Below are 27,364 nucleotides of genomic sequence, written 5' to 3' on the forward strand. Positions count from 1 at the left end.
TGAGAATTTGTGAGGGGCTCAGACACTGGGGCAATGAGCACTGCTGGGCAGCCCGTAGACAAATAACTGGTCAGTCGTAGTTATTGGCTGATTGCTATTTAACATTTGAGTATGGCACTCCTGCCACAAAGCCTGTCAGCGGGAAGCCATCAAAACCATGGCTGCAATAGATGAGGAGCCCAGATGGGACCATTGCGATCAGCCAGTCTGACCTTCAGCATGACACAGGCCAGAGAATTTCACCCGGTGATATCGGCATGCAGCCCTAGAGCTTGTCATTGAATTGCTGGCATAGCCTCCAAGACCTTAGCCACTTGGTTCCGAAGCACTCAGCTCAACTCTGAACTCATCCCTGCGGTCTCTTTATTGGTATATGGTCAAACTACACTTGAGCTGCCAAGCCTCAGGCAGAGGGGGTGGATACAGGGCAGCAAAGTTACCCAGCAAACCTCTTCCTTTCTATCCATTTGCACATCACTGTGTGTTTACTGTACACTGCATGACACGTTGCTTGGTCACTTTGTAGGAACCAATCTCTGTACAGCATGGTCTGGCCACGCACTCTCCATGCACGACCTGCTCTTTACCTCCTCTTACGTTCCAGGCTTATCTTACCCACTGGTATCTTGTCCATTGTCAGTGGCTCCCTGATCATAGCTAGTACAGACATTTTGTTCTCAGCCTGGTGCTCCATTTACTTCCCTCATCCAGTTTCCCAAGAAATGAGGCCTCCCTCATGTCCAATTACTCATCAAGCCAGGCCTACATGAACCAGAGCAGATCTTTTATGCAGACACCCAGTCCTGCTGGGGAAATGCCCAGCAACGGAGAAGCTACAGCTGTCCCAATGGTGTGTTAATTAGGTTGCTGCCCTCTCTTGTATGGCTAAATATGGGGAGTCCAGAGTTGTCAACGCAATGATAAGAATGTCCCTGCATACACACACTATGCTTGTGAGCGGGGATTGAACCTGGTACCTTCGGCACCAAAAATGCAGGCGGCAGCAACGTGGGCTGAAGGCTTATACTAGTTCTACGGGGAAATGTAACATGCGAGCCACCATTTATATAGCTGTGTTGTTAGACACGGCTCATCCCAAGTGTCTGGAATAATGGGAGTTCAAATCTTGTCTGAAGTGCCATTTTGTGCTGAACCGAGGCCATAGGCATATGCAGAGGGACCGTCAGCATCAGACATCCATACTCTTGTGCCTTGCACTAACTGGGGCACTGTCCGAGCGGTAAAGCTGTTCTTGCCCATGGGACTGGCCCGATGTCAGCATCCTAAGCAAGGGTCACCAGTGTTTCAGCAGCAGTAAGGAGGAGGAAACGGAGCGCAGTTAGGAACCAATTCCTCTTGACCATTAGTGAGAGTTGGGCCCCAAACTCCCCTTTGGGCCTTTGAAAACTGACCCCAACGTTTGCTCCTGCACAAACCCAAATGATTTAATTGCTGGCAGATTTAAACAACTTTTCTCTTGCCTTTAAGGCCAGCTCCCACTTAGAGCCGGGGGCCATTTGTGGCAACTGGTGTGGATTAAGTTGGCCTGGAGTTCCATCCGTGTCAGCCCGGAGAAAAATGCCCGGCATAAGACGTCCAAACAGCTAAAGCTAGCAGGGAAATTGGCTCAGAATCACGGTCTGCGCTTGGACCTTCAGTCAATGCCAGGCTGGTGAAAGCCACCACATCTGAAAGCCTCTCCTTCTCCACAAAGCAGGGAGAGGATGAGGGCGGGTGCAAAGGGCAAGCTGCCCCCCCCACTGCCCTGCCCTCCCATAACCCCCATTATGAGCAAGGGAGTAATTCACCTTCTGGCTACAGCTAATCCCCCGGACTAACACCCGTGCAGTTACACCAGGGAAGGATATGTACCATGGTCGCTCTCTACTGACCTGGCTTGGATTCGAACCAAGGGTTACGTCTACATAGCACATGCAGATTGCAGTGCGGGTAGGCTTTAATCTAACGAACCCAGGTAACGACCATAGTAGAGACGTGGCGGCTCAGATGTCAGCGTGGGCCAGCTGCCGCAGTACAAGGCTGCTGGGGACCTGGGTACGTACTCAGGTTGCTAGTCGGCTGTCATATCTTCACTACTGTTGTTACCCATGCTAGCTAGATTAAAACTAGCACAGATGGGCCTATATCCCATTACGGCACCCCCCAGCCCCCCTTTTGCTTTCTAAGCTCTGGCACTGGCCCACTGTCCTTCCCTAAAGTTGCCAAATTGTGTAAATTCCAAGGGACGGGCATTTTGCCAAACCTCCAGCAGCCCTGCTCCATTTCCCTTCCTTGCACGCACCGGCGACTGGCCTGCTGGCTTAGCCTCAGCCAGGACTGTACAGTTTCCCTGGCTACTGGGCATCTACGCCTGTGAACTTTGGACTTTAAATCTCCAGTAAAAACCTTCTTTTAAAATAAACAAACACGTGGCCCAGCTCTTTAACTGATCTTATTCATTTCCATCCTGCACATGTCAGAACGAAAGGCACTATCGCCATGATCCATGATGTTGCAACTGATCAACAAAGCATTTATTTATTACCAGGCATAACCCTTCCTCGGGATCCAGGGGCAGCTACGTATGGAATGCAGCTTTCCTGGCTTTAGTGTTGGCCGCTTTTAACTCGGGAGCTGCCTTATTGCCACTGAAGAGAGCCTGGACAGCAGGGTTCCAATAACAGTGAACTCACTCAGACAGGTGGGTTCGATCCCTGATCTCTAGACAAGTACTGAGACTGGTGACAAACACAGAACTCTGAACACCCAGTCCCGTGCCCGAGCCAGAAGATCATGCCCCCATCACTGAGCAAACCGGAAGCAAACCGGGGCCTGGTGTGAGGGGACGCACAACTCCAGCCCATCCATGTCCATGGAGCTTATAGCCGGGCTGAATCTGCTCTGAAAATGCAGGAAGAAGAAAAGGAGTACTTGTGGCACCTTAGAGACTAACCAATTTATTTGAGCATGAGTTTTCGTGAGCTACAGCTCACTTCATCGGATGCATACCGTGGAAACTGCAGCAGACTTTATATACGCACAGAGAATATGAAACAATACCTCCTCCCACCCCACTGTCCTGCTGGTAATAGCTTATCTAAAGTGATCATCAGGTTGGGCCATTTCCAGACAAGTTTTTTCATGCAGTTGATAGATTTCCACTCCATACGGCTAAATGCAGTGCCTTGCAATAATGACAGGTTTCAGAGTAACAGCCGTGTTAGTCTGTATTCGCAAAAAGAAAAGGAGTACTTGTGCACTGCATTTAGCCGTATGGAGTGGAAATCTATCAACTGCATGAAAAAACTTGTCTGGAAATGGCCCAACCTGATGATCACTTTAGATAAGCTATTACCAGCAGGACAGTGGGGTGGGAGGAGGTATTGTTTCATATTCTCTGTGTGTATATAAAGTCTGCTGCAGTTTCCACGGCATGCATCTGATGAAGTGAGCTGTAGCTCACGAAAGCTCATGCTCAAATAAATTGGTTAGTCTCTAAGGTGCCACAAGTCCTCCTTTTCTTTTTGCGAATACAGACTAACACGGCTGTTACTCTGAAACCTGAAAATGCAGGATGACACACATCAGTGTCCACTAGAGGTCGCTTTGTCAAACCAAGCGACGGTGTTTCCCCGTCTGCTAAAACCTCCGGGTGGCAGTAGCTACAGCCAACAGAGCTAGTCAGTTTGCACAAGGGATGGAACGGCCTGTGTCCACTGGTGTCAATGGGGAGGAATCTCTTTCAAAGACCATGGTGTCATGCCAGAGTTTCACTGCGGAGTCTGGCCTTGGGGAGATACAGGCATTTTACATAATGGGGATCACAGCCATATAAATCTCCCCACTGTACTTTCCACTACACGCGTCCAATGGAGTGAGCTGGAGCTCACAAAAGCTCATGCTCAAAGAAATTGGTGAGTCTCTAAGGTGCCACAAGTCCTCCTGTTCTTTTTGCGAACACAGACTAACACGGCTGCTGCTCTGAAAACAGCCACAGAGGTGTAGGTGAATACCTACATACACAGTGAGAAGGCAATTATATAAGAAAAGAAATCTAGCTGCCTTTGCAGGGTGGCCTGTTAGGGGGAACACCACTATTTACTTCTCTCCATTCTGAAAACAGACCATTTATTCTTACCCTTTGTTTCCTACCTTTTAACCAGTTTCTGACTGATTCAAGAAGGCCAACAGCATATTGGGCAGTATTAGTAGGAGCATTGCCAGCCGATCGAGGGACGTGATTATTCCCCTCTGTTTGGCACTGGTGAAGCCACAACTGGAGTACTGTGTCCAGTTTGGGGCCCCCCACTAGAGAAAGGATGTGGACAAATTGGAGAGAGTCCAGTGGAAGGCAACGAAAATGATCAGGGGGCTGGGGAACATGACTTACGAGGAGAGGCTGAGGGAACTGGGGTTATTTAGTCTGCAGAAGAGAAGAGTGAGGGGGGGTGTTGAAAGCAGCCTTCAATTACCTGAAAGGGGGTTCCAAAGAGGATGGATCTAGACTGTTCTCAGTGGTGGCAGATGACAGAACAAGGAGCAATGGTCTCAAGTTGCAGTGGGGGAGGTCTAGGTTGGATATTAGGAAACACGATTTCACTAGGAGGGTGGTGAAGCACTGGAATGGGTTACCTAGGGAGGTGGTGGAATCTCCATCCTCAGAGGTTTTTAAGGCCCGGCTTGACAGAGCCCTGGCTGGGATGATTTAGTTGGTGTTGGTTCTGCTTTGAGCAGGGGGTTGGACTTGATCAGCGGTTTTCAAACTGCGGGTCGCGACCCAGGACTGGGTACAGTCAGGCACTGGGTTGCGGTAGCTCTGGTCAGCACCGCCGACCAGGCCGTTAAAAGTCCCATCGACGGTGCTGCCCGGCTAAGGCAGCTAGTGCCTACCTGTTCTGACACCGCGCTGTACCCCAGAAGTGGCCAGCAGCAGGTCTGGCTCCTAGGTGGGGAGGAACATGTGGCTCCACACGGTGCCCCTCCCCAAGCACCGGCTTCGCTGTGGGGGGGCGATGCCTGCAGGCGAGAGCTGGGCAGAGCCACTTCCGCACCTCCACCTGGGAGCCAGGCTGCTGCTGGCTGCTTCTGGGGCGCAGCCGGTCCACGGTGCCAGGACAGGCAGGAAGCCTTCCTTAGCACCCCCGCTGCACCGCTGACCAGGAGCCGCCTGAGGTAACCCCGTGCCCCAACTCTGCATCCCAACCCCGTGTCCCAATCCCCTGCCCCTGCCCTGAGCCCCCACCCAAACCCAGAGCCCCTTCCTGCACCCCAAACCCCTCATCCCTGGCTCTACCCCAGAGCCTGCACCCCCAGCCCAGAGCCCTGACGCCCTCCCCACCCCAACCCCCTGCCCCAGCCCTGAGCCCCCCCAAACCCAGAGCCCCCTCCTGCATCCCAAACTCCTCATCTCTGTCCCCACCCCAGAGCCTGTACCCCCAGCCCAGAGCCAGGCCCTCCTCCCACACCCTAGCCCCCTGCCCCAGCCCAGAGCCCCTCCCACACCCTGAACCACTCATTCCCAGCCCCCCCTGCAGCCCTCACCCCAACCCTCTGCCCCAGCCCTGAGGCCCTCCCACATCCCAAACCCCTCATCCCCAGCTCCCTTGGGTCATGAGCATCAACAATTTTCTTCAACTGGGTCACCAGAAAAAGAGTTTGAAAACCACTGGACTAGATGACCTCCTGAAGTCTCTTCCAATCCTAATCTTCTATGATTCTATGAAAGAACCTTCCTTCTTGGCCCATGACTACTTACTTTGCTTAAGAGCCTTTGGTGAGGGACCTTGTTAAAGACTTTCTGAAAATCTAACTACACTGTATCCACTGGATCACCCTTGTACACGTTTGTTGGCACCTCAAAGATTCCCCAACAAATCCTGTTCATCTCTGTGCCTGATAATTCTGTTGTTTACTATAGTTTCAACTAGTTTTCCCGATACCGAAGTCAGGCTTACTGGCCTGTAATTTCCGGGGTCACCTCTGGAGCCTTTTTTAAAAATTGGCATCCCATTAGCTATCCTCCCGTCATCTGGTATGGAAGCTGATTTAAATGATGGGTTACATACCAGAGTTAGTAGTTCTGCAATTTCACATTTGAGTTCCTTCAGAACTCTTGGGTGAATCCCATCTGGTCCTGGTGACTTATTTGTGTTTAGTTTATCAATTTGTTCCAAAACCTCCTCTAATGACACCTCAATCTGGGACCGTTCCTCAGCTTTGTCACCTAAAAAGAATGGCTCAGGTTTGGGAATCTCCCTCACATCCTCAACCACGAAGACCAATGCAAACAATTCATTTAGTTTTTCTGCAGTCTCCTTATCGTCCTTGGGTGCTCCTTTAGCATCTCGATCATCCAGTGGCCCCACTGATTGTTTGGCAGGCTTCCTGCTTCTGATGTACTTAACATGTTTTTTTTTTTTTTGCTGTTACTTTTTGAGTCTTTGGCTAGTTGCTCTTCAAATTCTTTTTTGGCCTTCTTAATTATATTTTTACCTTTCACTTGCCAGAGTTTATGCTCCTTTGTATTTTCCTCTGTAGGATTTAACTTCTAATTCTTAAAGGATGCCTTTTTGCCCCTAACTGCTTCTTTTACTTTGTTGTTTAGCTATGATGGCAGTTTTTTGGTCCTTTTACTATGTTTTTTAATTTGGGGTATATTTAATTTGAGCCTCTATTATGGTGTTTTTAAAAAGTTTCCATTCAGCTTACAGGGATTTCACTTTCTGCTCAAGAAACTCCCTGAAAAAGCACAAGAACAAATCTGCACAGACACACCCCTAGAACCCCGACCAGGGGTATTCTATCTGCTTCCCAAGATCCATAAACCTGGAAATCCTGGACGTCCCATCATCTCAGGCATTGGCACCCTGACAGCAGGATTGTCTGGCTATGTAGACTCCCTCCTCAGGCCCTAAGCTACCAGCACTCCCAGCTATCTTCGAGACACCACTGACTTCCTGAGGAAACTACAATCCATCGGTGATCTTCCTGAAAACACCATCCTGGCCACTGTGGATGTAGAAGCCCTCTACACCAACATTCCACACAAAGATGGACTACAAGCCATCAGGAACACTATCCCCGATAATGTCACGGCAAACCTGGTGGCTGAACTTTGTGACTGTGTCCTCACCCATAACTATTTCACATTTGGGGACAATGTATACCTTCAAATCAGCGGCACTGCTATGGTTACCCGCATGGCCCCACAGTGTGCCAATATTTTTATGGCTGACTTAGAACAACGCTTCCTCAGCTCTCGTCCCCTAACGCCCCTACTCTACTTGCACTATATTGATGACATTTTCATCATCTGGACCCATGGAAAAGAAACCCTTGAGGAATTCCACCATGATTTCAACAATTTCCATCCCACCCTCAACCTCAGCCTGGTCCAGTCCACACAAGAGATCCACTTCCTGGATACTACAGTGCTAATAAACGATGGTCACATAAACACCACCCTATACCGGAAACCTACTGACTGCTATTCCTACCTACATGCCTCCAGCTTTCATCCAGACCACACCACACAATCCATTGTCTAAAGCCAAGCTCTACAGTACAACCGCATTTGCTCCAACCCCTCAGACAGAGACAAACACCTACAAGATCTCTATCAAGCATTCTTACAACTACAATACCCACCTGCTGAAGTGAAGAAACAGATTGACAGAGCCAGAAGAGTACCCAGAAGTCACCTACTCCAGGACAGGCCCAACTAAGAAAGTAACAGAACACCAGTAGCTGTCACCTTCAGCCCCCAATGAAAACCTCTCCAACGCATCATCAAGGATCTACAACCTATCCTGAAGGACGACCCATCACTCTCAAAGATCTTGGGAGACAGGTCAGTCCTCGCTTACAGACAACCTGTAGCAAATACTCACCAGCAACCACACACATCACACAACAAAAACACTAACCCAGGAACCTATCCTTGCCACAAAGCCCATTGCCAACTCTGTCCACATATCTATTCAGGGGACACCATCATAGGGCCTAATCACATCAGCCACATTATCAGAGGTTCATTCACCTGCACATCTGCCATCATGTGCCAGCAATGCCCCTCTGCCATGTACACTGGCCAAACCGGACAGTCTCTACGCAAAAGAATAAATGGACACAAATCAGATGTCAAGAAGTATAACATTCAAAAACCAGTCGGAGAAGACTTCAACCTTCCTAGACACTCAATTACAGACCTAAAAGTCGCAATTCTTCAACAAAAAAACCCTTCAAAAACAGACTCCAATGGGAAACAGCAGAACTGGAATTAATCTGCAAACTGGACACCATTAAATTAGTCTTGAATAAAGACTGGGACTGGATGGGTCATTACACTAACTAAAAACTATTTCCTCATGCTAATTTTCCCCCTACTGTTACTCACACCTTCTTGGCAACTGTTTGAAATGGGCCATCCTGATTATCACTACAGAAGTTTTTTTTCTCCTGCTGATAATAGCCCACCTTAATCGAGTGGTCTCGTTAAGAGTTGGTATGGCAACCCCATTTGTTCATGTTCTCTGTATATATATATCTTCCTACTGTATTTTCCACCGCATGCATCTGATGAAGTGGGCTTTAGCCCATGAAAGCTGATGCTCAAATAAATTTGTTAGTCTCTAAGGTGCCACAAGTCCTCCTCGTACTTTTCGGACTGTACCTTTTAATTTCTGTTTAACTAGCTTCCCCACTTTTGTGTAGTTCCCCTTTCTGAAATTAAAAGCTACTTTGGTGGGCTTCTTTGGTGCCTCCCCCTCCAGGATGTTAAATTTAATTATATCATGGTCGCTATTATCAAACAGTTCAGTTATATTCACCTTGTGAACCAGATCCTGTGCTCCCCTTAGGACTAAATCAAGAATTGCCTCGCCCTTTGTGGGTTCCAGGACTAGCTACTCCAAGAAGCCGCCATTTATGCTGTCAAGAAACTTTATCTCTGCATCCCGTCCTGACGTGAGATGTATCCAGTTAATATGGGGATAGTTGAAATCCCCCATTACTATTGAGTTTTCTATTTTTATAGCCTCTCTAATCTCCCTGAGCATTTCACAGTAACCATTACCATCTGGTCAGGCAGTCGGCAGTATATCCTACCGCGATATTCTTATTATTCAAGCACTAAATTTCTATCCATGGAGATTCTATGGTACAGTTTGGTTCATTTAAAATTTTTACTACATTTGACTATGTTTTCTTTCCCATACAGTGCTACTCCCCCACCCTCACGACTTGCTCTGTCCTTCCAGTGTTACCATGTCCCATGGATTATCATCATTCCACCAAGTTTCTGTGATGCCGGTTATATCCATATCCTCATTTAATACCAGGTACTTAAGTTCTCCCATCTTAATATTTAGACTTCTAGCATTTGTACATAAGCACTTATAAAATGTGTCACCTTTTAGCTGTCTACCAACACCCCCCACCCCCCATTTGCTTAGCATAGGATTTAGCCAAACACAAACTAAACATGATTTTGCATGTACAGTATTTGTGCCACATACCATGGTTACTTTCCAGCGTGGCTGCATCACATCATCCAGCCCGTGGGGAGAGCTCTAAGCAGGCAGCATGTGCCAAGGAGGGAAGGGGACAGAATACAGGGAGGGCTCCGAAAGGACTGTACCGCTCCCTTGTTCTCTGCCCAGCCCAACAGGGGTTTCGGCTGTGCCAGGACAGGCCGTCCCTCCTCCCCTTGATGAGTGTTAATTGAGACCCAGGGCCCACCTAGACCCCTCCTCCATGCAGGCTCCCACCTCTCTGGTCACAGGCCACCTGCAGCAGGTGCTGCTGGGCAACCCGTACCACAAACCAGCTGTTCTGGTGCTGGGCACAAGGCTCTGCTCCAGGGGGCAGGGGGAGGGAGGGCACTGCAGGGCTCCCCCTTGATCCGTCCACGCCGAATGGGCTCCAGTTGCAAGATCCATGACCCCCGCGCCCTGCAGCTCCCTTCCCCAGAAGCTCCCTTCGGATCTCAGGCCCACGTTCTCCAAGACATTTAGGCACCACCACCCTGTGGGAGTTTGGCATCTAAAAACCTTGGAGGACCAGTGCCTGAGAGACAGCCTAGCCCTTCTCCCTCTCCAGTGTCATCTCTGGGAATAGGGATGCCCTGGGAATAGGGATGCCTCTGGGAATAGGGATCCCCCAGAGATGCCCTGTTTTCCTCCTCCCCTCACTGCACCTGGGCAGGGTCCGGTTCAGCCACTCGTGGGCCCTGGGCATGACACAAGGACTCCAGGGCCTCTGCTTCCCTCTTAAAGTGGTGGTGGCAAGGGGGCCCACCCCTTCCCAGAGAGCCGCCCTTTCCCCCAGGAGCATCAGGGACAACAGCTGGGGTTCATTCCCCCTGCCCCGCTCACCCTCAGGGGAACAGGAGCAGAGGTAGCAGGGTGCCTGCCCGGGACTTACCCCAACAGTCAGGGGTGTAAGTGTTCGGGTGAGTGCCCCAGGCCCACTGTGCTGCCTGCAGGCTCAATTGCTGGGCTGAACAGTGGGTCTTGGGGTTAACCCTTTGCCCCTTGTGAGGTATAGGGCAATTTCCCCCTCTCAGAGCTATTGGTGCAGGCTCTCAGCAGACTCAGGCAGATGCAGTTGCTGCATTGGTTACCCTTAGGTCATATTTTCAAGCTTTCCTTTGCACCCATGGTTCACGTGACTCCAGGAGCCGGCACCCTTGTTGCAGGCTTGTAATGCCTCGGCCTTAATCCACCATACATCTGTGCTTTCCCCCATCTTTCTGCCAGCAGCAACACCTGTGCCACCCAGCTGTCATCTGTAGGATTGACCGGGGGGGCAGCGGGGGCGGTGGGATCACTGACTGGAGCAAAGCAGATAATCCTAATGCACAAGAAGGAGAATCCAGCAAACCCCATCCCTCCTCCCTGGGCCCAGCCCAGCTGCCCAGCACAGATGTAGATCAGAATTGGAGTCACTGTCCCTCCCCTTCCCACTCCTACACACATGGTCTGACTCCCACTGGGGCAGAAAGACCAGCAACCCAGTGGATCTGGCCCACCTGAGCCTGGAATCACTAGTGGCAAAGAATCAGCATAGCACCTCAGTCTGCGCCATACCCCCCGGGCAGCCCCAGGCATAGGGGGCACGGCTGCGGGAATGGGGGCATGGGCTGAGTGGCTCTGTGCTCCGGCTAAGCCCAGCGGCTGGAAGTGGGGAATCAGGGAGCTGCAGACCTGCTACAAGCCCCCTTGGCTCCCTCTTGCTCACTGAACACGGCTCAAATTAGGCCCCCTCTTATGGCCCTTTACACCCAGGGGAGACACATGATTCTGTGAGGGGAGGCTGGGGTAGATGACATGGGGGGAACCAGACCCTTTCCCCCCACACACAGCAGCCTGGCCCTCTGCCGGGGGCCCGAGAGGGTCAGGTTCATTCTTGTGCACTCCCTGCTCCCTGCACGGGGGGCAAACCCCTTGCTCCAGGAGATTGCGCTGCTGGCCCTCCTCGGCCAGCTGGACAAGCTAAGTGGGAGGCTCCCCATGCCGGGTCCCGGGCCGACGGGCTGGGTAGTCAGGAGAAGCGGTAACGAGGAGGCCAATCGCGAGGCCCTAGGGAGACATCTGTTCATTATGGGCACAAACCCTGGAGGCAGCTTCCCTCCCACTTTGCGTCAGAGGGGAAATGCTGCACAGGGGGCCCGATCCTGATCCCGGTGAGCTCAGTGGCAGCTCCCACCCCCTTGGAATGGGATCAGGGCCGTGGGGAGCAAACCAGCTCTTCCTGAATGGTTCAGGGTTTCAAGAGCAGGAAACCCTCTCCCAGTCCGAGGTCTGGGGCTCTCTGCACGAGGCTGCGGCTGGGTGGCTGCGGTGTCTTTGTGGCAGCGAATGGTGCTGAGCCAGGCATGGCCCGTGGGGCTGGGAGAGAAGGGGCATGCTGAGAAGGCATCAGGGCTCAGCAGAGCTAAACCCAGCCCCGTCCTCCCACCCCTCTGCCCCCGAACCCTGGGCTGGGGCTTTCAGTCATTCCAAGGAGGGCTGTAGAAGGGACGGGCCAGTTCCGGGCCTTACCGGCCTCGAGGGCACAGAGAGATGCCTCCCCTGGGTAACTCGAATACATCTCCCAGCCCCCCCGGCACTTGGCTTAGACTCATATCCTACAGTACCACTAAGGAGGGACCAGAGGAAGAAAACGGGGCCACTCAAGGGAGAGGCGGGGGCCAAGTGGGGTTGACCAGGGCTGTGTGTGAGCAAGGGGGAGAGCCCAAAGCAGAGGTGGGGAGAAAACATAGGGCTAACGCCCAGTCGTTTGACATAGGATAAAGTACCAATGAATGCATGCCTGTTACCTTCACATTGTCCAGCACCACGAGCGGCCCGTTGACACCGCACACGGTCCAGTACGCTGCAGAGCAAAGAGCACGGCATTAGAAACGGACTCAGAACAGGGCTGGTTCCCAGGATCCGATAAGACAGGGACAGCCCCAGGAACATCAGTGCAGCATCCACTCTATCGAAGGGTCAAAGCTGCAAATCTTAGGAACTGCCAGAGTAGATTGAACCTTGGGTCACTGGTCCAGTCTCCTGCCGCTGCCAGTCACCAGAAGCAGGGTGTAAGAACCCCACAGCAGGCAGAAGTGGGATAATCTGCCCCCTGTTAAGGTCTCAGCCTACTTCCTATGAATAGTATTTACACTGTGGTAGTGCCCAGCAGCCCCAGTCATGGGCTGGGACCGCACTGTGCTGGGTGCTGTACAAACACAGAAGAAAAAGACAGTCTCTGCCCCCCCAAAGAGCTGACAATGTAAATTAGAGATTAGTTCAAACCCTTAAACACAAGGGTTTATATCCCTTCCAAAATCTGTGTGAGTGTTAACTATGAAACAATTCTGGCTAGTCTAGTTGTCTAGCTTCTAAGTCCTTAACTGCATCTGGTGGCAATGTGTTCCACGGGCAATTTATACACGGTGTGAAAAAAATATTCCCTTTCATCAATTTTGAATCTACCATCTTTCAATTTCACTGAATGCCTCCTGGTCCTTGTGGTATGCGAATAAAAGCCCTTGATCGGTCTTCTCTAGCCGGTTGATACTGTCTGGGAAACAGCTGGGAGGGGAAGCAGGGGTCTCTGCAGCCTTAGAGCCGGCCAAAGGGGCCTCTTGTAGTCACTGCCTCTGGCATTCCCATCCCCAAGACGAGGTGGGGGGGACTTTTTAGCATTGCATGGGCCGAAGGGTCTGAGCCAGAGTCCTGACTGCAGCGAGGCGGCTGCCGGTCTTCTCTCTGAACCACAGCGGGAGGGGCAGACGTACCACCTGAAACATTTCTCGGGGGACACCCCCCACCTTGAGATGTTATTGAAGTTTAAGTAAGAGGGGAGCCATTCTCTTATTTAATTGTCTGACTGTGTAACCCCACAACTGGCTTCACGGCTAAATCCTAAAGACAGGATCAGGGTCTAGGACCTGGAATTATGTTCCTGTACGCGGCCCACGGAGGTGCCCCGAACCCAGCCCCCTGTGAAAAGGCTGGTGCATGACATGTGTAGGCACCTGACATACGTGTGTGGGTGACAGAGAGCGAGCACAAACTGCACTCTACTGGATAGAGTGAGAACGGGCCAGCTGTGTGTCATAGGCTCTGTACTGCCTGCGGAGGTTCTCCTTGAGCTCAAGCATGCAGGGGCCATGCTTTTGGAGCAGGGAGATTTATCCCCGTGGCTGTGGTGTGCGGTTTAGCGATACCTGGGACGTTGCTAGGTGAGCAGGGATTTGTTCTGGGAGGAGAGATGGCTGCTTTCCTGTTAAAATCCCCACGCTGGGTCTGTTGTTGTATTAATTAGACTCTGCACCCCTTTCCCCCGGTGAACGAAAGCTAGCGCCAGAGAGCTCCTTCGGCAAAGAACCGCAGGGTGTGCCCATCCCCTTCCCTAGCTTCACGCGCACAGCCACCAGACCCAGAAATTCCTCCAGCAACGAGAGCCGCATTTGCACTGATCTCTTCCTGAATGCGCTCTCTCCCCTGCCCCCAGCCCGCGCCTTGCAGCGTCAAGTCCATTAGCCCTGACATGTATCGCCACCGTTTCTGTAAAGGTCACGACCTGCCCAGTAGGCCTTGCACATCTGGGAGCCCCGGGCCCAGGCTGCCCCCGCGGCGAAGGGGGGATGGGATCCCCTACCTTGCTATTTGCCAGATTTCAGACCCCTTCACCCAAAACCAACCCCGGCTGCAACCGAAAATCCAGGCATTGAACTCGCAAACGCTGCTGGAAGAGAAGCGAAGGCGAAACCTACCTCAGCCTCTCCCCCATGCCCAGGCCTGCCTGGAGTGTAATTAACGAGGGCGTACGGCCCCGCCCCCCCAGCCAGCTGCAGGGCTGTGTCCCATGGCAGGGCTCTGGTGACATCATACACCGTGACAGTGGCGAGACTGGGCGACAAGTGAGTTTAGCACTTCAGAAATGTCACTGTGTTTTTGTCGGAAGCTGTGAAAAGCGGCTCTCACTCTCTCTCTCTCTCAAAAAGAAATGGCACCTTCTTACTCAGCTGCTCCCTGGGCTCCTCGATGTCAGAGCCGCTGGCGCTTTGGTGGCTCGTTCCTCCTGCTGGAGCTAACTCGGTGAAAGACAGAAGGAGCTGCACTTGTGCCTCACCAGCAGGATTGTGTACCCAGCAGTCTCGCCTGGGCAACCCCATGACGGCGAGTGGAGGTGCACAGGTGTGGGCAGGAAGGCAATGGGGCTGCACAGGATGGAGGGGCGGAATGTAGCCTGTGGAATCTTTATTCCTGGTGGCGACCTGGGAGATGGAATGACACCAGCTTGACTCTCAGATCCCAAGGAGCAGCTTGTGGGTCTGGCCGTTAGAAAGCCAAACATTATTTGTATTATCACGGTGCCTGGAGCCTTAGTCATGGCCCGGGACCCCACTGCACTAGGTGCTGTACAGACCCACAGCAAAAAGATGGTACCTGCTCCCAAGAGCTAACAGGCTAAGTATAAGACAAGAGACAACAGATGGATGCAGACAGATGGAGGGTTACATGTGAACAATGAGAATGCTGGTCAGCATGCTAGGGAAAGGTCTGGGCAGCCCAGCCAGGGGGAAGGTTGCAGGGCCAGCTGCTAGAAAAAAAATAAAATAAAATCCATCTTTCTACTTGTAAATGAAACACATATGATCTGGCTTCATTGGGACAATCAGCACTGAGCCCCGCACTGCCATTTATACAGAGCAGACCCACCATTTCAACCGAGCGTAGCACGGAGCCCAAGTGGGCATCTAAAAAAAGAGCCCAAAACCTAGCATAGCAGTTGAAATCTGGGCTTGGAGTTTGCAATGGGGGCCCATGTGGAGGTTGATAGACAGGCTGCAAGGAGGTCAGTGGTTCTCTGCAAGGCCTTTGCCCCAGTTTTGTTTCCCAGGGTTTATAGTCTCAGAGCTTCCCTGGGAATCTCAGGTTCTTTTGAGCCCAAAGCTCCGGATGCAGCTCAGCCCAAAGGACTGAGGAAATCTCAAGTCTCCCAAGGTTTTGGCTGGAGATGGCCCCAGACTGTCACCCCAGAGTTCTAGGAAAGTTAAGGTCCCGATCCTATCTTTGCAGCTGGCCTCTCTAATGCAATGGGCCAGGACAGATCCCCTGATCCAGACGCCCCTGGATTGGGAGGGAGGTTGGCTCTGAAGCTGAATTTTGTGCCCTGCTTCCCTCTGTAGTCTGGACATGAAGCAAGAAATCGGCCCCTGGTTCTAAGCCGGGCTACTTCAGCTTGTCAAAATCCTCATGGAATGAGGGGGGTTTCAGGCGGATATGGCTAGGTTGCCAGACATTTTCTTTGGCTCTTGTTGCTGATTTGCACTCCCAGGAGAGGAAGGGTGACCTTGCCATTAAGGTGCTAGCCGGGGACTCAGGAGATCTAGTTTCCATTTGTGTCTCTACCACAGACTTTCTGCCGTGACCTCGGGCAAGTCACTTGATCATGCTGTGCCTCAGTTTCCCCATCTGTAAAGTGGGAATAATAATCCTTCCTGTCTCCCACCTTGTCTGTTCAGGCTGCAAGAGCTTCAGGGCAAGGACTGTCTCTTGTACCTAGCATATTGGAGCCTCAAGGTGCTAAAGTAACGTTCCCACAGAGTGGTGCTCTCCCTTTCTCTCTACCACTGCCCTCACTTCCCCTGGTGTACATCTGCTGATGCCAGTGGAGGGACAGCCAGGCGTAAAGCTGGGGTGAGAGGCGTGTCAAACCCCAGGGTGCTTTCTAGCCCCGTCCTGAGCAGCAAGCAATGGCAAGGTGATGGAAAAACCTGCCCCTGAGCGATCTACACCAAGCCCCACTGGGCTCTTCTGTGCCTGCCATGTAATGGTCTCGAGGAGCCTTACAAACATTCCTTGAACCTTACAACACCTCCCTGCATCAGTGTGCACACACACACTCTACCCTTCGGTTGCAGGCCAGCACGAATCCAGAGGCTGTCAGGGTTTTGGCTACCTGACACGGGCTATCTATTTAGACCTGGGCCCTGCATGATTGCTGAGCTGGTGCTGCCTTGTAGCAGACCATGGACTCAGCGGTGCGGCGCCTCCTGCTGGTTTTAGGAATTAGCTCAACTCCAGAGCATCCTCTGCTGGCTTGCCTGCCTCAGGCTCCCTGTCCCTCCGGGACCCCGGTGCCCCTTTACCCTAGGGGCTCTGCTCCCACAGCAGTCCCCACACTCTGGGTCTCCCCTCCCAGGGGAACCCCCAACCGTCTATGCTAACCTCACCTCAGTGGCTACTGCCAGTCATCATCTAGCCCTGCTCACTGGGGCAGACTGCAGTCTGTAATGGCCGCTCATCATGGGCAAGGGGTTAGGACCTGCTGCCTTTGCCTATTCCCAGGCTGCTCCTCTGCAGCCCCAGTACCTCTGGAGGCCTTCAACAAGGCCTCAGCCTGGGGTTTTACCAGGCTGGAGCTCCCCAGCTCCCTTCATCCTTCCCCAGCACTGCACTGCACTGCTGCGCTGCGCTGCACTGCACTGCACTGCACTGCTCTGCTCTGCTTCCGGTACCTTGCTCCCAGGCAGCCAGGCCCTTCCCACTCCAGGGCTAGGGTAAGACTCCTTCAGCTCCTGGCCCCCAGCCCTCTTATCAGGGCCAGCCGGGCCCTGACTGAGCTGGCCACTCCTGTAGCCAGCTACTCCCTCAGCTGCTCTCACTCCTTATCCCAGCCACAGCCCTCTCCCGGGCTGCTTTAACCCTTGTTCTACTGGAGTGCCCCACTACACCCTCCATACCCGGAAGCATGTTCTCGCTGGCAGGGAGAGCGCACACTTTGACCTTAGCCTGCTTCCAAGCTGGGGCTTGACGTCTCCTGCTTCTGAAAACTGCATCATTCAAGGTGGTTACCTGGGCAGGTGGCGTCGCTGGCAGCCCTGCAGGTGGCAGCCAAACCAGTGTCCAGCATGGCAGGAATATTGGCTTGCCTTTAAATAGCTTGCGAGCCCTCTACTGGCTCTCACTGGGTTCCACATTTTAGAAAGCAGCCAGAGATGCAGAGTGTCTATGTAGCTAGGCCTTCTCCATTGTGTAAGTCCAGCAAACATGGCTATTTGGACCCCACCATGGCTGCATTACTGGTAGTGCTCTGTAAAGAGCAAAAGACACAACATTTGTCTTGTGAATGGCACACCTCATGCGTGGGGACATAAACCGATCCTCAGCTGGGGTCCGGAGACAAGGGCCCCATCCAAACCCCGTCTAGGCCAACGGGAGTCTTTCCAATGGCTCCAGGGGGGATTGGACCAGGCCTTCATTTCCTATTGCACAGGAGGGGTTATGCCTTCCTCTCAAGCGTTCGCTCCAGGCATTCTCAGGGACAGACCAGCTGACCAGATGGAGGGTTTGGCCATTCTGGTAACACCTCTTTTAAAACGTATGCTTGCTCTGGCAGCTCTGCTCCAGGCCCCTGACCTGGGCTCATGCCCCAACATTTATCGTCTCCACGGCAAGCAGGATACCCATGTAAGTACGCGCAGGACTCAGACCTTTCCTCCAGCCCGTCCCTCCCACGCAACTGTCTGAGCGGCCACTTTCCCTTTCAAGTCTAGTCCCGCCAGATCTCAAACCCAGACCGATCAGTCCCACGCTGTTTTCTGTCCATCGCCATCACTGGCTCCGTCCTCTCACGCCCCTTTGGGTGACTCTACTTGGGAACAAGCTGAGGTCTAGGCGACACGACCCTGCTTCCATGTGTTACCTTCAAGATGTGGTTCATGTTGGGTGATATTATGACCACTTGACCTTTGAGCCACTTGGATGTATCCTAGAGGTTCCTGGCCCTCTTCCCAGAAGGAAATCCAGGGCAGCGGCTGAGCAGAACTTGGCTTGGCATCAGTGTCTGGTTTTTATTTTTTTTGCTATGTTACTATTTGGCATCAAATGAGGGAAGGATCCTGAAGTGCCTGGCTGGCAGAGCTGGGATCCTGCCATGCTCTTCCCAACATCTGAGCAGTGACAGTATTGTGTTTTCTGCTCTTAAGTTTTCTGTACAGGTGGTTTGACTTTTTCAGGTGTGCAAAGGCATGTTTCCTAACCACCCTCCTGTTTATCCCTGTCTATCCCCTATCAGTTCCTCCATCCCCATACAAATCCATCTAGATAAGAACATCAGAACGGCCAGACTGGGTCAGAGCAATGGCCAATCTAGCCCAGTATCCTGTCTTCCAACTGTGGCCAATGCCGGGGCTTTGGAAGGAATGAAGAGAACAAGGCAATTATCAAGTGATCTATGCCCTGTTATCCAGTCCCAGCATCTGGCAGTCAGAGGCTTAGGGACACGAGAGCATGGGTTGCATATTTTTATACTATTCCTATGCTCACCACAGTGTCATAACACCTTATGGTACTTTGCTCCTTCTAGTCAAGGATCTCAAAGCACTGTCTTTCGTATTTCCCTTATTCCTGGCGTTTATTGGCTTCTCAGACTCTGCAAAGGAGTGAGGGATCTAATGGGGCGATGGAGACAGACCTGCCCTCTCAATCTTCATCCTGCCCCCGAGCCTTTGATGCTCGTTGACAATGGAGATCTGCTCTGCTGCTGCCTCTCATGGGCCGGTTCTGTGCTTAAATTCGCTCTCCACAGCACTTCCGTGTCATGGCCACAGGAGCCTTAGTGACGCACAGATGGACAGATGGGGCTGCCAGTCCCACTCGTGGGCCCCTTTTATCAACAAGGGATTCATTTTGATGAGCAGCAAAAGCTGACGCTGAATGGAAACGAAAGTGGGGCTCAAGGTAGGGAGACCGCCGAGTTCGCACAGGACAGCAGGCTCACAGTGTCCCCTTCGCAGAAAGGATCAGCAGGTTTGTAATGACTACAAGAACTCAGCATCTTGATTTGACACCTCCTCCTACAGAAAACATCTCCAGCAGCTAGCAGCACAGAGGGGCATTATCTCAGGACTGACTGAGTGAAGGGTTGCGGGGCTAGATGGACCATTGGCCTGACTCAGTTGGGCCATGCTTATGTTCTTACATGATTTTGTGTCAGAGACAAGGTGGGTGATGGAATATCTTCTGTCGGCCCCAAAAAAGGTACACAGAGCTCTGCTTCAGGCTTATGCCAACAGAAGTTTCTGCCTGGTTTCTGTCATATCCTGGGACCAACACGGCTACAACAACACTGCAAAACGCTACGGAAGATTTCTTGCAGCATTTAGGTTTTTCCTGGGGTGGGGACAAATCTCCCCTCCAAGTACTGACCTGGTTAGATTCCACTCCGCTGGGGAATCTGACACAGTCCCAGCATAACGTACAATGTCATCCAGTTTATAAAGATGTTTTAAAAAACACATGAATAATTGTTAATGCTTTTTGTCTTCCAAGCACTCTGTGAACTGACTGATCCTCGCAACACCTCTGTGGGGTAGTTAAATACCACAGTCCGCATGACAGGTTCTCTGCCTTGCCCATGATCACGGAAGGCATTAGAGGCAAAGCCAGGAGCAGAACACAGGGACTTCGCTTCTGTCAGCTATGAGTACGTGCAATTTCCCCTGAAGTCCATGGGAATCGTGCTCCAGATAAAGCAGTTCCAGGTCTGACTTTACACTATAGAGGCACCTAGAAACTACATCTGCACCGTAAGAGACAGTCCGTGCCCTTTGGTGTTTGCAGTCTAAATAACCAAGACAAAGGGATTAGATTTAGCTGCAATTGGGGGATGGAGACCTCTGACAATGAGAGATTTATTGACTTGCCCCAGGTCACACGCATGTTTGTGGAAGAATTAGCTAGCAAACCTGATCTTCTGAGTACATAGCTAGCACCTTCGGCCAATCTCCCTGGACTCCCCTTTCTTGCTACCCCATCTCTGTTCTCACATAGCCAGTGGTGTCTTTGCTGCCTCCCCGCTCGCTGTCGATAGCTCCAGCCCACACTCCCGCATACCCTCTTTGAGAGAGATGCTCATATTCCCTTAATTCCTTCCATTTTTACAATTAGCCGTCTCTCTGTTACTCAATTACCTCACAAGTCTGCCCAGCAAACCGGCCTCCCATTCTGCAGCCTGGGGGGGTTTGGGTGTTGCGGGGGCTGCTTCCCCCAGTCACTGGTCTCCCCTCCTTTGTCTCTTTTATTCCCAAAGTGACTATTCTTCCTATTATTTCACTCCCCACTTTTTTACAAATATCCTTTGCTGCTCTGGCCGCTTCCCTTCCCCAGGGAGGTTTTGTTGGGGCCTTTTCTTCTCTCCTTGCCTTTCCTAGCCCAGCCCGTTGTTTAGAAACCACCCACATGATACAGTAGTCGATGGAGCAGCCGGCCGGTTCAGTCCCTTCCTGTCTGTAAAAGCAGCCCCGGCTCCTAGCCATCTGGCGCAAACTGGCCGCCGTGACCCCATTCAGGAAACTCATTGGCTCCCGGGCAGCCGCAGGACTGGGCATCTCCTTCTAGCAGCGGTGTACGAGGGCTTGGGAAGAGGCCACTCCAACAGCAGCTACTCTCCCATTGGGGCACAAGGACACTCTGCCCATGGCTGGCAGCAGCATTCCCTTTCCAATCCTACAGCTTGAGATCATCAGGCCATTATATACCAGTTCCCACTTCCTATTCCTCATACGTGCTTCCTGGCTGGCTCCCTAGCTGCCCAGCCAGCTTCTCCATATGCATGTTCCATTGCCCCAAGCTTTGCTTTGGTTCCCCTTGCATCTTTGGTCTCTTCTGCCTGTGGACCTACCTGGCCCCCATCGCTGGTGTGCACAAATATAGCTTCCCACCTTCACCGTGGCTCAGGACATCATGAGAACAGCAGGCCTGTTTTCAAGTCCCTTCACTGGCTCCCAGTCAGCACCTGATGCCAGCTGAAGCCTTTTGTCTTAATCTTCAATGCAATTCATGGATCAAGCCCCAGCTAGAGCAAAGACCAAATTTCAGTCTGTGCAGCCCCACGACAGCCCAGGATGGAGCTTGTGAGAGCAGGGGGCAAAGCGCTTTCTGTCGAGGGACTCCAGCTCCGGGACCATTGTCTGGAGGAGATCAGGCAAATTGCCACCTTTAGGAAATGCTGCAAAACCTTCCTCTTTGGAAAGACTTCTGCTCCGTAAGAATGACACTCCCAACGCTGACACCCCTTCAGCCCAATAAACCCCGCCAGCCATCCAACACATCCCAAAGGAAAGTAATGTCTTAAAGCAAAATCAGCAGCCCCTCCATTCCACGCAGGGTGATGGCCCTGAAAAGAGAGAAGAGCCCGAGATTCCATGAAATACGCTAGGGATGTTGCTACTGTTGTGGATTTTACGTGCAAGATGCTCAGACAGAATGGGAATGGATGCCAGGATAAAACCCTTAGATAGACCTGGATCTTGAGGAGGGATGGGAAGGAGAAATGGTTTAAAGGATCAGTTCAGAGGGGGCGTTCCAGGCGTATGTGCCGTGTGGATGAAAGCACATGAAAATGTCGGTGGAAGAGGCAGACAAACAGCCGATGCAGGATGGTGGGAGGGGACAGGATAATCAGCTGGACAAGCGAATAAGCAGAGGGGGTAAGTGTGTCTTAGGGTGTGTCTACCTAGCAGCTAGGACGGTGCTGCCCAGTGCAGGTAGCCAGTGCCCAGGTACAAACCCACTTGACCCTCGGGGTACATAGTTGGCTGGCTAGTCTGAGCCGTTGCTGTGGCCAGACTTCTATTTGTAATGCACTAGCTCATGTTCCCAGCTGCTGTGTAGCCGTACCCATAGAAATAAGGACAAAAGGCTTGGACATAGAGTTAGTCAAAAAGTGTATTTTCAAGAAACACCAAAATTGTTCTTTTTCTTCTAAAGTTTGTTGGTAAATTTTTCCGATTTTCACCAAAAAGCCAACTACAAACTTTGTTCGGTTTGCAGAGGTTGAAAACAAAAACAAATTGCCGAGCGACGAAACGGTTTGAGCCTTTCAGCCACCAAAGTGATATTTTGATGAACAGATCCATTTGTGGGACATGTCCCAGTTAATCAAAACAACCATTTTTCGCAGCAAAAAGCTTTAATAAAAAATTATCAGCCAGCTTGGCGTCAACGCAGTGGCTTGTCTGAAATTACACTCGCTTGTGCTATGTAACCTGGTCCTTACTGTGCTGAATTCAAGCCTCTCTGAGCCATCGTTGCTTTTCTCTAGGTTATTCTCCGTTATGGTCTCTGATGAAAAGCAGATGAAGAAGGGATTCTCCTCTGCTTGGGCCTACTCTCTTTTATCCACCTGTTGCATAGTCTCAAAATTCTAGATTGCGAGCATTGTGCTTTTGTCTGTACTGTGCAAGGGGGCCCGGATCTGCGCGCAAATGGAGTGACCTTGTTGCAAAGAGGAAACAACAGCACCAGGCAAAAGGAAAAATGGACCTTGATCATGCCATGGTGAAAATCCATCGATGGGAGCAACAGTAAATGAGTGACAGGAAGAAGAGGGGAGGAAGAGAGAGAGAAGACAGAAAACACAGAAAGAGGAAGATGGAAATATATTTAAAGAGACTGAAACAGAATGAGTGATGAAAGGAAAGAGAGAGAGAGAGAGACCCTCTCCCCCACCGGAAAACACCAATTCAAATAATTAAGGGGTTGAACTGTTATGAAGAAAAGCCCGGCACTCCTCCGAGGAGCGGCTGGCTGGGTGGGCTGTGATTTTTATTGAGATGGGGGAGTGAGGGGAGAGGGGGAAAAGAAGCTGTTGGACGTGATTGCCAATTCCGCACAAGGAGGGGAGGGGAACAAATCAAAAAGAAAGTCTTTCAACCTGGCCTTTCCACACACCCATCCCCAAATTCACAGCTCCTGTCACATGTAATCTCCATTAGCCCTGACAATCATGCACTATTAACTCCCCTTGGGGCAGGAGGGGGGGGGAAGCCAAGTGAGGGGGGTGGGGGGCAAAGTAGCAGAGGAAATTGACCATGCTGACAAAGAGGACAACTGGCCCAACTACACCAAAGCACTAATTGTTTCCAATCATCCATCCTCTCCCCACTCCCGTCCTCGCCCCCCTTTCCCTGGCATCTCTAGGGTGGGTCCTCTTTTCAGTTGGGGGGCAGGGGAGGCTGTACAGGAGTTTAGGGCTCTGGTGCAAAGTGCTCATTTCTCTTCCAAGGGATGGGCCGAGTGGCTGGCTGCCAACAAATCTCAGCCTCCAGGCGCAGCTTGGGGCTGGTTGCCCGGGTCAGGAGGAAGTGTGGCTGCTCCCCAAAGGGACGGTGGAAACTGTTTAAGCCGGAAGATAAATGACAGAAGATTGAGGAATCGGGGTTCCAGCTGTTGGTGCGTGACTCTTGTGTGAGCCTGGGCATATGTAGAGAGCTGCCGTTCCCAGGCATCCATGCCAAAGGGAACCTGGTCATGGAAATGTCACAGGGAGCGAATCATACAGAGTCAAACCAAACAGCCATTTGGGAGTGGAACCAACAGCGCTGGTTTGGGAGGGTCCCTGGGCAAGCGTGCGCACAAATGGAAACTCCCTGCTCTGCCTCGGACTTGACCTGCAAGGACCCCTTTGAGGGTAGGGATGGGCCCATCTGGCTTTGCATGGATGCACACTGTGTCCCCCAAAGGGTCCCTCAGAATTTGGCCTACGTACCCCTTAAAAAAGCTTTAAAAAGCTCATGAGCCCTGATGAATCTGGCCGGGGGGAGAGTGGGGCTAGCGACTTACTTTCCTTTTTACACGAAAGCCGAGACTCTCACCTTATCACGTGACTCCAGCAGCTGGGGCTTTAGGAAAAACACCAAATATTGCACGATTCACACTAAAACCATAAGGACTGGCAAGAGGGATAACGGCCAAAAAAACCTGCCCACCCAATTTTCATAACTTTCCACGACACAGACAGATTTCTCATTTCCAACTATGCTCCCACTAGCTTTGTTACTGTGTCAGTATTTACTCTGCAGTACTCAGACGCAGGTGCCATGAGACGCAAGGAGCCAGAAGGGAGTGCACACACTGTTCAGGAGAGGGGTTGATCCAAGCTCGAATCCTGGCTCTGATGCGGATACGCAGGGCCCGAGTCTCATTTACACTAGGGCCTTGGTACATTTAAAGGGGAAGCACAGTGTGTGTCAGGGGCCCCATTTATTCTGCCAAAGCCGTGTAAAAAGGTCTCCGTGTCAACGGGAAGCAGGCCCAATATGGGCTTTTGGGCTCACTTGCCGAAGCTCTCCATTTTGCCACCTATAAAATAGGGACGATAAGGGATCTGCTTCGCTGGGCTGAGTAATGTTTGCAAACGTAAAGCATAGGACCAGTACCTGACGGTCACTGGGCTCCTCTATGAACAGCAGAAGTCACTCAAATAAGGCAGCAATGGTCATGGGAATAAATCTCAGACCTCCCTGCTCTGAAAACCCAGTTTCCTTCTACTTGAGCTACGAAGACAGCCGCCATTAGCAGTACGGGTCCCATGACAACCGTTTCCATCCTGCCGAGGGCAGCGGTGCGCATAGGCCCCAGCTGGCTCATCCCAGGGCTGACATTTCTTATTTCTCTTTCCTGGTGCTGGTGTTTAAGTAACATTTGAAAACCTTGAGAAGGTGACGGGAGTGGCTCGCAGCGGAAAAACCTGTGTCCTAAGGGAGGTTGCAAACCACATCGGCTGCTCTGACTGTGCATCCCTCGCACACCCAAGCTGCCCACCGCCCTGCAGTCTTCACCCAGCACTGTGGGCAAAGTTTCCATAAAGCTAGCACCTCAATCCACATGTAGGCACCAGACACTTGGGGTACGTCTACACTGCACAAAAACACCCGTGGCAGCGAGGCTCAGAGCCGGGTCAACTGACTCGGGCTCACGCTCTAGGGCTAAAAATAGCAGTGTAGACATTCCCGCTCAGGCTGTGAAACCTGGAGGCTATTTTTAGCCTTGTAACACAAGCCTGAGTCAGTTGATCCGTCCCCAAGACCTGCTGCGGGGATTTTTTTGCTGTGTAGACGTACCTCTGGGCTCTATCCCCAGTTTTGCCACTGACTGTCTGAGTGCCCTTGGGCAAGCCACTTCTGTCTCGCCGTGCCTCGGTTTCCCCCGCTGTGCACTGTGGAGAATGATACCGACCACCCTGTGTGAAGCACTGTGAATTCTATGGAGCAACAATGATACCCCAGTGCGGCCAACGCCTTAAATGCCAAAATGTAGCAGTTTTCAGCCCAGCAGCCAAATTCGGCAAGGAGCTGAGCACCCTTAGCGAACAGAGTTAAGGCCACTCAGTATCTCGCAGGATCAGACCCTCAAACCAGGGCCGTAAGGCTGGACAATCCATTGAGACACGTCTCCTGCTCCACAGCGGATATGTGCGCCGTGCCCACCCTCCCCTTTCCCGAGGCCCGCGCTTGCTGCAAACTTTTCCGACGCTCCCTCACTGACCAGCTTTCGCTCTTATGCAACCTGCCCATTGTGCGATGTGTCAGTTTGTGCAGCGCTGTCAAACACATTGGCCTATCCAAGCCGACCGGACCCTGTGAAAGGCCCAGCAGGGAGTCACACACTATGCCACTAATTAGGGCCTGCAGTGGAGGGTTCCCAGACACACCTGCACGGTCATGTGACGGAGGCCCCCTGAATGGCAGGCTCGCCCAAGCGTGAACCCAATGAGCTAGCCTGGAAAATATGCTGGACTCGTTGTCGTGTTTTCTGTCAGACAAAACAGACTTGGGCCCTCGGCCGGGGGTGGGGGAGAAGGACCCTATTCCGGTGAAATCGAGCTCTGGCGGCGCCCAGGGTGCCGGCTTTGACGGGCTCCATGGAAGAGACAACTTGGTGTCACCGGATCCTGCTTTAGAAACAGGTGTTTAATGAAACCTGGGAAACTCCCCCCCCCCCCCCGCCCCCGGCCAAAATCAGCCCCCCTGAAAGACCACTTTTCCTGCCCAGGGTGTGACAATATTGCTCAACATGCGGGGTTAGTCAGCTGGGGATGTTCCAGGCAAAGCCGGCCTGGCCCAGGGCCTGCCTGAGGAGCAGGCCCGTCTTAGCCAGGGGCCTCGTTGATGGTGGCCAGCACTGGCTGCTTTGGAAAGAAGTCCTTAGATTGTGCTCTGTGGGACAGGAGAGTTTGTACAGCACCTAGCGTAACAGGCTCCCAGGCCCTGGACACTGTGGTTAGACAAATAATAAATAGCATTAGGAGGAGTGGAGGGCAAACAGCCTAACTAATGTTTAGATGGAGTTTGATAAGTTTATGAATGGGATGGTATGACGGGGTTGCCTGCGATAGCAGGGGTCTGGGTTTGAGGACCCAGGAAGGCTCTTCCAGTCCTATGTTCCTATGAAGTGCAAGAAACCTGCCTTTATATAGCATCCTGAAGGCCCCCACAGCCCTTTACAAACCAGAATCACTCCGCCTGCCTCTGAAATGCAGCCACTTCTGGGGACTGGAACACAGCAGCTGTTTAATAGCTCACAGCAGCACAACACAACAGTTTAGGACATGATGGGAATATGAATACAGTGTTCAGTATGACAGGGGTTATTTTAGGCCAGCAGGATGTATTTTCCCAAACTGGAATTTGGCCAGGACACTGGGATCCACCCTGCTGTCTTTGCAAAAGGATCTTCAGGCTACAAGTGGTGATGATCAAATGCAAGTACTCCACTTAGGAAGGAACAATCAATCGCACACATACAAACTGGGAAATGACTGCCTAGGAAGGAGTACTGAGGAAAGGGATCTGGGGGTCATAATGGATCACAAGCTAAATATGAGTCAACGGTGTAACGCTGTTGCAAAAAAAAGCGAACATCATTCTGGGATGAATTAACAGGAGTGTTGTAAGCAAGACACAAGATGTAATTCTTCCGCTCTACTCCGCGCTGATTAGGCCTCAACTGGAGTACTGTGTCCCGTTCTGGGTACCACATTTCAGAAAAGATGTGGACAAATTGGAGAAAGTCCAGAGAAGAGC

The 27,364-nt window shown here is 51.8% G+C and overlaps 1 protein-coding gene across 1 annotated transcript in view; it reads right to left on the reverse strand.

The window, feature by feature from the left end:
• ATP6V1B1 (ATPase H+ transporting V1 subunit B1) overlaps positions 1 to 27,364 on the reverse strand; it is an 80,739-nt gene that overhangs the window by 36,574 nt on the left and 16,801 nt on the right. The window contains exon 2 of the mRNA XM_073343055.1: positions 12,320 to 12,375. Coding sequence (XP_073199156.1) covers positions 12,320 to 12,375 — 56 coding nt within the window. The remainder of the gene's footprint in view (positions 1 to 12,319; positions 12,376 to 27,364) is intronic.

Source organism: Lepidochelys kempii, chromosome 4 (genome assembly GCF_965140265.1).
Source record: "Lepidochelys kempii isolate rLepKem1 chromosome 4, rLepKem1.hap2, whole genome shotgun sequence".
NCBI classification, from domain to species: Eukaryota; Metazoa; Chordata; order Testudines; family Cheloniidae; genus Lepidochelys; species Lepidochelys kempii.